This window comes from Dicentrarchus labrax, unplaced genomic scaffold, assembly GCF_905237075.1.
Source record: "Dicentrarchus labrax unplaced genomic scaffold, dlabrax2021, whole genome shotgun sequence".
NCBI lineage: Eukaryota > Metazoa > Chordata > Actinopteri > Moronidae > Dicentrarchus > Dicentrarchus labrax.
The window spans coordinates 19,530,016-19,541,249 of NW_026136705.1; the positions used below are offsets into that span (position 1 = coordinate 19,530,016).

Consider the following 11,234-nt stretch of genomic DNA (forward strand, 5'->3'; position numbering starts at 1 on the left):
GTGTCTTTTATATAACAACATTTCAGTTGTGAAATTGTAATTGGACATTGTAGCATTGAAAGATCCTGTTTTTGCCAGATCCAAAGACTTCCTCTGTCAAGTTTTCTGGTGACAAATAAAGTATGGTGGTTAAATTATGATGAGCTGGGAGAGCTTGCAGTGTTAACAGATTTAGTATTTTGATTCACACAAAGTATTTACTGATCAGCAGCAACCTTTAGGATGAGCTTTTGCCTAACAGAGGGATGTTTTCAAAATAGAGAACAGCGTATAAGAAAAGTGTATAAGTAGCTTCACACTGAATACCAAAGAGAAAAGGTTAAGATTCACTGTTTTATCTTAAGCACCGCTGGTGTTAAACGCATTTTAGTGTGTTGTTTTAATTAACGGGCTGTACGTCAACTGTGAATATGTAACAACCAGTTGTCGTCGGTTATTATCTTTCGCTGAACTGCAGTTGCAAGTATGTAAAGCCACAAAACAAAATGCAATGTAATCACAACACAATGTCAGTCACACAACGTGAATCCAGAATCATTTCAATTAGTATCACAGTGACAAGGGAGTTGTTATATAGCCAGTGCACTTTGGATAATAGAAAACAAATACAGCTGTGGATTAATTTCTCTTAATTAGGCACTAATTAGCATTTAGCTATTGTCTGTCTAAGCCTAATTAGCCTAATTATTCAAAGACTAATTTGCTACTTGGGGCACATACCAAGAGTCTGAGTGGAATGATTGAGATGTGGGATGCGCTATGAACGGTCTGTGTCCTGACCTCAAGAAAACCTACAAGGAATGCAGAGTTCGCAAGCCCTCCTTCATAGTCTGGAAAATAATGTGAAACCTATTTGTGATGAGAAATTACAAGAAGTTTAATCGTAAGTTTAGAAGTAAGTATTGCCATTTGGTATTTCTACACTCAAATGCCTAGTTTCTGTGGCTGCAGTCTAATGTAACATGCCGTGATATTTGTTAAAATTACGAGGAATCTTCAGCTACACATGAAATGAGCTTGGCTGTCTGTTTTCCAGTCAATGTCAGCCAGGTATACTGGTACTTACCATCACTAGCAGATGCAGTAGGCTGCAATTTTCATTACAGCCCACTATACAGACATGTTGGCCAGAACAAACAAAATGCTGATGATTTTGCTTTTATCACAGCTTTACTAGTAGAAGAGCTCAAAATACACTTTGTCCTCAGAGCTGCATTACAGGAAGAGTCATGGGGTATATCCAAAACAAATGGTGCAGGTTAGGAATATGAACAGCTTTACATTACCTACACCCAATCAGTTTAACATGACAACCCATTAATGAATTGCATAACAAGGCACAATATGCACTCTTCATAAAAACCTGTATTATGCAGTGCATGCCTGTATTTGAGGCTGAGAGAGTGAGACAGAGGCATTAATTTAGCATTGTTTAATGCTACACCCCGCTTGATGCCTTCCTTCTTCTTCCCTCCCTGTCACTATCCTGCTCTCTGTTGCTGTGTGAACTCTCTGACATCATAACCACACGGTTGTTGTTGAATTATTCACTCATTTTGGCTTGACCTCATTTCATTAATTAAAGTAACGTTGTGTGGCTCCTGTCTGTCATGTAGACCGCTGTGCTGGTGCTGCCCTCCCCCCTACACACAACCAAATATTAATTTTGGCAAGTCAATTATATAATCACATTTTGGATTTTTGTTGACAGTCTTACTAGAAAATGATTTCTATACAGTTATAAAATCACGGCTAAGTTTTGCTGTACCTTTTTTAAATAATTACTTCTTTAATTGTCACATTTTTTTAGCGTTGTAGGAAGGAATTTCAGTATTTCACAAAGTCCAGATAATGAGCTCTGAGAAGATACACAAGGCCTATCTATATATTCAGAATTTATTTTCAGTGAGTGTTAGTCAAAGTTGACTCTGTTTCAAAGCTTGTGATTCAAAAAGACGAGCACAGAACGAAGAGTCTGTGATTCACTTATTCAGTGTCTTTCTACCTCACCGAAAGCCACAAGACGAAAAGATCAGACATCTACCATATAATAGTGTTTTCATAAAAATAGAACAATGTAATGAAATGTCAGAGCTTAACAAGATTAATGGAGTTACAAAATGTGTGCTTTGTCATTTTCCATAACAAGGACATACGGAGGGAAAGAGCAACTAAGCTTAGGATCATATTTTAAAGTTGCTGTATGAACTTCTCTTGTATATGAACTAGTGCTGTCAGTTGAACGCGTTATTAATCGCAAGATTAGCGTTCTTTTTGGCCTAGCACACTTTGTAGTTTTTTTCACATGCTGTTGCAACAGCTAGTACCGTTAGAAAAACTACAACACCACACCGGATCTAGCTAGACCGGAAACGAAAGAACAGGCACGCCGCACACACTTTAAGAGTAGTAGACGTTACGTTTTGAGTGGATGGCGAGCGCGAGACGCCGAAATGGATGCCAATAATATTCTGAATGGAAAGTTTACTTTTAAAAAGTTGCCAAATGGTTCCATTGACAAGACCAAAGTGATCTGTGTGTTTTGTCGTTGTGAACTGAGCTATCACGTCCAGTCTGAAATACCACTTGATGGCCAAGCACATAGCTGATGCGAATTCTCTGCCCCCTCGTCAAACCCAGGATGGATGGATGGATGATTTTTCAATAAAAACAACATTTGCACAAAGCAAGCCGATCCACTTTTCAATGTTGATAAGAGCATTAAAATGGGAAAAAATAATGGGACAAAAAGAAATCAAGGGACATTTAGAATAGATAAAAATGTGCGATTAATTGCGAGTTAACTATGACATTGATACGATTAATCGCGATTAAATATTTTAATCGTTTGACAGCACTAATATAAACTCAAGTTTGTTTTATTTTAGGGCAGAGCAGAGATGACAAACTACAGATTTTTAGACTTAGCAAGCACAATGCGCCCAAATCCCCAAAAATTTTCTCTGCCATCAAATATAAATATTAAACCGTAACTGTTACACAGTTGGTGATTACAGTGGGGCAACAGTCTTAAGTTTCAGATTTAATTTAGCTTTAAAAATGTAAAAATGTTGGACTATAGTTTATGACAGATTTGTTAAAAGTTAAAGTAATCAAAATTTTCACATAAATGTCTCTTTTACTACTCTGTTGCTAATATTGCGATTTAAGAGACTTTACTTATCACCAGAAGGGAAATAAATGTTACAACAGTACAAGAAACAGAGATAAAGAATTATGTAAAATGAATAAGTAAAAAAACATATTTAGGCCATATACATGATTTATGCCATAGATATGAAATTCAGTATGAAATTATCCCAACTTCATACAAAGTATGACATATAAAGCAGTTTTATATAATATACAGTGTAATATATTAATGTCTGTCTGTAATAATAAATATGTATATATGATTTAATATATGAATGCTATATAGTTATAGATATTATATATGTAATATATATATATATATATATATATATATATATATGTAGGATAAATTGCCTGACTGTCTGTAATTGGAGGGCAAAAGTGTTTATAGTTGTTCCCAACAGCCAAACAGGGCATAAAAAGCAGACCGTCATTGCGAGGGACAAGATGTGATAAATGTTGAAAGGTCCAGAGTGTAACATTTTCAGAAATTGAATATAAGTTACAGAAATTGTTGAAGGCAGTCCCTCCAGTAAAGGTGTGGAAGTGAGGGTTTCAGATGCTATTCCATCCAACAAGCGCTTGTGCTGAAACGTACTCACCCCTTATAGGCACTGTGGTCTGTGTGAGTCCAAAGCCCTGGAGGTCGGAAGGTTTTTACGTTCGATGTTAAAATCACCACAGCAATGGCCGCTAATTACCAGTAATATTACCAGAAAAGTAAAAAAGGTCACACTTTACTTTGTTCATTCAGATGAGAACTATTGTTGTTTCTAATCTATCATGGTAACATCTGGTAAAGCAGATATAGGATGTAGATAAAAGTCTAAAACAAAGAAACACAAAAACCCTGCTGTATTGTATTTAAATACAATTCCATCTTAACTGTCTGTCATGTTTCATTAAGATGGAGCCCCACAGTGGCATGGGAGTGTGCAGTTAATCAGACACTTATGCTTCAGTGTAGTAGAAGCCTGTATCACTCTGCCACAGGTAGAGTTAATGATGATGGTGAAGATCGGATTTGGACAGCAGGATTGGATGTACTGAGCGCAAATGGATTTTTTCACATAAATTGCAAAACATTTGCATTTGTTTAAAAGTCAATGGAAGATAATTGATGCGCTTGGGAAAGTGCATATGATTTCCAACCATTAACTAGAGGCAATATTTTGAGTCCAAGTCTTGGTAAGTATCTGAATCTTTTCTATGCCCGTCTTAAACCTGCGATTCTATACTGTGTTAGGAATGTATATAGAGGTATACACAGGTGTGTGTGTGTGTGTGTTCTTTGTGACTGAAAGTGTATCTCTCTGTCTGAAGCAAATTCATTGATTTTGTCTCAATGAATCCATTAGTGTCAGAGGGGACCTGTTTTTCCTACCTTATGTTAACAGACAGGCCATTGAGAGCCACACACACACACACACACACACACACACTTAACACACTCACTTTATCATCATCATCAACAAACAACACAGGCCTTGTCAACATCACATTCAGGTCTTTTAGCTGTCCCTTAGGATGTGAAAAGGGTTAAGACGATTCTTATATGGCTGAAGGAAAACACTCAAAGTATTTCTCTTACTTTCCTCTTTAACTTGTATCAGACAATTAGCACTTATGACAGGGTGGGTGAACAAATGAACAAGGACACCTCTCAATACAGTGCTGCAGTGTACTTTTGATGAATCTCAATGTGTTTGGTTATTATGGAAACGGAAAGTTATATTCAACTTGACTGACAGTAGTTTGTAGTGCTGTAATGTGTTCAGTGCTGTTTCTATATGTTGTCTTCCATTTGAAATGTCACATTTAGCAACAGTGCCTGCCAACATTTACATTTGATAAGCCAAATAGAAAGTCATGGAGCTTTAAAATATACAGTAATAATATAATGTTATAATGTAATAATGTAATAAGACCAAGACTCTATAGCCACGTTAGCAGCTCTTTGCGGCTGTGCTTAGGTACTGCATTGCTTTTAGCTACATGCTAACATCAGCATACTAACATGCTCACATTCATTATTGTTGAACTAAGTTTTTATTAGCTGCTGAACCCAAAAACCTTTAAAAAGACAAAGTGGGTGCTTACAGTATTTCACCTGGTAGAGTGCGTATCTGATGTAAGAGACTGCAATGGCCCGGGTTCGATTCCACCTGTGGTCCTTTGCTGTATGTCATCCCCCTCCCCTGTCTATCTTCACCTGTCCTATCAAAATAAAGGTATAAAAAAGCCCCCCCCAGCAGAAGTGGATACATGCAATAAGACGTGAGGCATACACAGAAGCCTTAGTCCCTTGATTCAGACAAGAAAAAACTTAAAAGATAAAATAATTAACTGGGAAAACATGACAGTGCCAACTTACTGATGTTTAACAGGTAACATGTTTAACACATTCAACAACCTAGTTTAGTGTTAAAATGCTAACATTTAGTTATTAGCACTTAAGGCAAAGTACAGCTAAGGATTATGAGAATCTCCCTTTGTTCTATAAAAGTTTGACCTGATGATGGCACTAGATGCAAAGTGATCGTTAAAGTAATAACAATTCATCCTGAGTGGAACATGAATGTACCAAATTTCATGGCAATCCATCCAATAGTTAATTCAAAGTATTTCATACAGAAACCAAGAATGTGAACCCCATGGTGTCACTAGAGCCGCAGTTCTCAAAGTGTGGGGCGCGCCCCACTGGTGGGGAATAGAGACGTGACAGGTGGGGCGCGCCAAACAGGAGGAAATTTTCCTTTTTATGCCTTTATAGCTTTATCCAGACATCCCAACTGTCCCGGAAGTTCCGGGAGTCTCCCGCATAGTGATAGCGGCTCCTTGACGCCTGCAAATGAGATCCAATCTCCCAGAATCTGGAGCAAGACCGCGCACTAGACTAGAGAGTGACTGCGCATGTGTGTGTTTGTGTGATTATAAATGCAGCGTGTGTGAGAGCAAAACGTCCTTATAGCTGTGTGTTGCTGCTTATTAGACCGATCAACCCCGGGGGCGACACCAAGTGTAACAAGAATTACCCTCCCCACCCGGACAAACCTCTCTGAAATGACTTTTTGCAGGTTGGGATGTCTGCCTTTTCAATGCCTTTCTTTAATGACAGCAAAGATCATACATTGAAAACAAAACACCCACAAACAAAGTAATCATTACTAGCCTACATGCAGTCTAAATTAAAAGAACATTAGATATGAGACCCCGAGAAAAATGTATGTATGTATTATAATCTATTTTTGAACTTGATACAAATTTTGACACAGCTGCACTTTTACTTTTGAAGTTGCTGTTATTTGAGTGGGGAATGACCGAAAAAGTTTGAGAACCACTGCACTAGAGGGAGTGTCATGGGATCAATAAAGTCATTAGGAAGCAGCAGGCAGATGCTCATACAGGGGCTCACCTGGTAGAGCTGGCGCCCATGTACCAAGGCTGAGTCCTTGCTGCAGCAGGGCTCGGGTTCGACTGTGGTCCTTTGCTGCATGTCATCCCCTCTCTCCACCTCTTTCCTGTCACTCTTCCGCTGTCACTATCCATTAAAGGCAATAAAAGACCCCAAAGGAATATTAAAAAAAATTAATTTGACAAGCATGACTACAAAATATTGTGGCAGTCCATCCAGCATCTTGTTGGGATATTTCAGTCTGGACCAGAGTGTTTGACTGACAGCAGACGTTGCTAACCATAGACCAAAGCCACTGGCATGGGTCTTGATATTTACAGCTTTGTTATCCAAATCTCAGCAGCCGTTTTATGTAATTTTATTGTTCAGTACGATGTCTCATTAATTCTCTGTGAGGTTGTGGCATGAGTAAGAGGTGTGTGCTGGTCGTTCACATGTGTGTCTACATGTTTTGTCAGTGAGTCAGCATCCAGAAGTTGTGTTTAATTCCTCAGGGAAGAACTCTCCCTCACCCCACCATCTGAAATTGAGTTAGAGGATAGGGGTGACTGTTAGGCCACTGAGTAATTGTTTTTCTCCAGATGTGATTGGAATATGTGTGTGTGCACATTCAATTAATAAGCCGTCTTTTTCACAGTTCCCCCGTCCTTTGGAAGACCATTATTTTTAAATAAGTTATCACCTTTTGTCAAGTGGAACCTTTGTCTCGAAGACCCCCCGTATTGTTTAATTTGCCTGCTATCCTCAGGTAGAAGCAAATTGAAAATACTAATAGAGGTGTTGAATCACATGAGATAATGGCCAAATGTTAAATCCTTGATGCTGGATATGCTGGCTGAATTGCTAATTGATTAATGAATTGTCTCTGGATTAATCCTTCTTATAGTGACCGTGATTATAATAGAAATGGGTTTTTGGCTTTACGTCTTCATGACAAAACTACTGCAATATTTGATTAATAATGATATTTTAATTAATATTTAATGTGAAATACAGTATATCTTGCGGATGGTGGCACATTGTTGAGCATGAATGACACTGAGTAATGTGGCCTTAGCTTTCTCATAGGAAATCTGCAATATCTTTAAAATTCATAAACGATGTGTAATAAGTTGAAGCAGAACACAAATTTATGACTTTGTGCTGTTAAAGAGAAGATAAACACATTGGTTGCCTTGTGTTCACCCTCTGTCACTCCCAAAAATTGCATTCACCATAAATGTGTTCACAGTTGGAGACCGACTTGGACTCAAATTACATGTAGTCCAATCATGTTGGATGGTAGTATTCCAATAGAATTGTTTTTTAGATTTTACTGATTACTTTTAAGGCTCTACATGGTCTCTCCCTCTGCTATTTCTCAGAACTATTAGTACCGCACGCACCAGCTCTTTAGTCTGTTCCAGCGGCAGTGCAGATGAAGTCAGGACCACGAGGCTCTGGAACAATTTGCCCGAGGAATTTTGGCCCAAAAATATAGAAATAATCTGTCTGGAGCCACAAAACATATTTGATTGCTACACACACTATTATTCTCTCCATAGTTAGCCTAGCTAGCCACCACTAGCCACTCAAGACTAACAGCCGCTACTACTGAGGTTTGGAAAGGTCTGGACAAAATGTATTCCGCACATTTTAGTTGACGAAATGTTAATAAAGAAATTTTACTCGATGTGTAATAGCTACACAGTCTTACAGTTGGAAAATGTAAGAATCACTTTAGGCCTACAACAATGATAAAATTCAATGATTTCATTTCTGTATAATCTTCTGTCAAAGTCACGGAGAGCCACCGGAGAGGGGCTAAAGAGCTGCGTGTGGCTCTGGAACAGCAGGTTGCCTACCCCTGCTCTAGTTGGTCTAAAGTGGATCATGTGGCGTGACGTGATCACTGCAGGATAAAAATATTATGTAGCATGTACTGTGAAGTGCACAGGCCGGTCTGGGTTTAGTGGCCATTGTTGGATTCTTTTCATGTCAGATTGGGTGTGATTAGCCTGGGGTCTGTTCGGATCGAGTCTGACTTGGATGGGTACGTTTTTCAGATGTCTGTTTTTGTTGAAAAAAAATATTGAATTCATCAGCTGTATCTACATCATCTGTATCTCTAGCCTACAGCAGTGGTTCCCAATGTGGGTGCATTGATGATAAGCGGGACATGCTGCAAGATTTCAGAATTGTATTGTTTATTTATTGTGCCTTTCACCATGTTTAAAAAAGAAAAGGCAACTCTTCCATTAAATACATTTTAAGTTGCATTCTTAAACATATAAAAACAGAAGAACAAAGCTATAGGTATCAAAATCAACATAATAAACTGTTTAATAAGCTGTTATGCCCAAGCTAAAGACATGATGGTTCAAGCTTTACAGTGGTCATAGGACCCATACATTTTCCAGGTGTGCAGTCAAAATTAATGACCATCAGAGCAAGCATTGTTCTGTTGTAGAAAGATTTGTCACTATGAAAATCAGTAGCTCAAAGAAATGCTGATACATTCTACTTGTTTTACACCCCTTCGCACAGATTTTGGCTTCTTTTTGGAGATGAATTTACAACATGTGCTGTAGTGCAATCAGTGTGGTATTGCCAATTACATCACAGCTGTGTGAGCTGGCTTTTTCATCCATGGAATAAATGAAAAACAAAACAAGGAGTTGCCTGCACACATAAGAAATTACCTATGAAGGTATGACATAGTTTGAAACATTTTGGGACCACTGATATACAGAAAGTCCAAAGACCAGCCAATAGCAGACATTCTCTTTTAACGTGTATAACAATGTTGGTGTATATAACAAAAAAATGTTTTCTCCCTCATCAGGATGAGTGTCGAGTGAAGGTAACTGTAATGGAAGTCCAACCAGTCGACCACAGGGAATACAGCAGGAGACTCCTCAGCAACATCCGCAAATTGGCCAGATGAACCTGGTCCCAGTCATGATCAGCAGCCTGGTGATTAAACGTGTCTTCCATTGGTCTCTGACTGGTGCCCGACTCTTTCCACCGGCGAGATAACAGGGTATCTAACAGAAGCAGCAGAGGGGCGGCCAGTGATTCATCGATCAAATGGCAGCCAAACAAAAGACTGATATTTAGTTGCTCACTTCCTTCAGCAGGCCAGTTGTTAGTCACTTGTAATGTGATGGAAATGACTTTTACCTTTATAATTTAATGACATTTTAACAAAGAGGTTTGACTCTTAATTACATATAACAATGTTTTAGACCTGCTTACGTTTTTTTAAAATGTATTTCATTTATCCTATACATACAAGATCACAGTTTTGTTAATACAAGAGATTCATCTCTGTGTTGGTGATGCTCAGTGTTGGTTGAGGAAGATGTAGATTAGTTGGATTTCTTTTAACTTTAATTGTTTTGTTTTAAATATTAAGGTATGTAAGTAAGTGCATGGGAGATGCATGTTTTAGAATTTGTTTTAACTGTGCTCACAGTTGTTATTTGTTTGAGTTTAAAAAAAAAAAGTGTTTGGTTTGCTGGGCTTCCAAAAATTGTTCAACAAAGAGAGAGTGATTAAAAGAATGTTAAGATACAATGTTTGTCTCTGTCTCTATTGTTTCAGCAGAGTATCTGCAGATCTTGAAATGCCTAAAAAAGCATTGGATTTACTTTCCTCAAAATAGGCTTTAGAAGGTATTAAAAAGATTCTCACCGTAGGCAGTAATGTTATAATATGTCAGGAAGCGTTATACATCTACATACAGTGTTGGGGAAGTTAATTGAAAACATGTTCATCACACATTACTTATGGAAAAAGTAATTATATTGTTCTACTAAATACTCATAATTGACAGTGTCGATTGATGGCCAAAACCTGAATGAATTTAAATGAACTCTGATTACTATTGTTTATATTTGTAATCCATCTATCCATTTGCTGTTGCTTTTCCTGGTCCAGGTCATATTAATTTGATTAATTACATCAGGAATTATTATTGTTATATACTACTGGTAAGTACTAAAAAAGTGATATAACAATAAATAATTCTAGGGCATATTGTCCCTACTGGTTTTGCATCATGCCTTCATATTTTCATCCACATTTTCTACTCTCCGTGGTGTTAAAAAGGTCTCAAAAACTCTTAAGTTTCACTTGGTGAACCCTGCAGAAAACCTAGTTTTTGCCAGGCTGCTCTTTGATGATCTTGGAAATCACTTTCAAATTAAATGTCTATCAAACTACTTTATGTTCACTGTGCGTATACATTCAGACACAGGAAACCGAGGACAGAGCTTCAGTGGCATGCCTCTCTACCAAGGTGTGGTTCAAGGGCATGACACTGATTTATGTTGGCAGCAAGCCGCCTGCTCCCCTCACTCCGAGCACCATCAGTACCATCTCCTGCCTGTTGCCTGCCATGCTGTGTGTGGAGGTTTGGGAGATTAAAACACACACACACACACACACGCACTGATCTTTTCATCCCGGTGTCACCTTTCCCTTAACTTTTTCCATTATCTCTGTCTTTCTTTTTTTTCTATTGTTCAGAGTGGTGTGAGACCATAGCCTCTAATCATCTCTCTTTGTAATGACAACACACTTAAAATGCAGTCTGTATGGGCAGCTGGGCCACTGCGTTTAATGCATTAAACACAAAGACAGAAGTATAAAAGGAGTTAAGTGAACAATTAAAGGTTGCTTT

General features: G+C 38.1%; 1 protein-coding gene across 2 annotated transcripts in view; it reads left to right on the forward strand.

The window, feature by feature from the left end:
• LOC127364283 (replication protein A 70 kDa DNA-binding subunit) overlaps nucleotides 1-10,126 on the forward strand; it is a 39,763-nt gene extending 29,637 nt beyond the window's left edge. For both annotated transcript variants that reach the window (XM_051401688.1, XM_051401689.1), the window contains exon 17: nucleotides 9,393-10,126. In XM_051401688.1, coding sequence (XP_051257648.1) covers nucleotides 9,393-9,494 — 102 coding nt within the window. In that variant the 3' untranslated portion in view covers nucleotides 9,495-10,126. The remainder of the gene's footprint in view (nucleotides 1-9,392) is intronic.
• The last annotated feature ends 1,108 nt before the right edge of the window (nucleotides 10,127-11,234 follow it).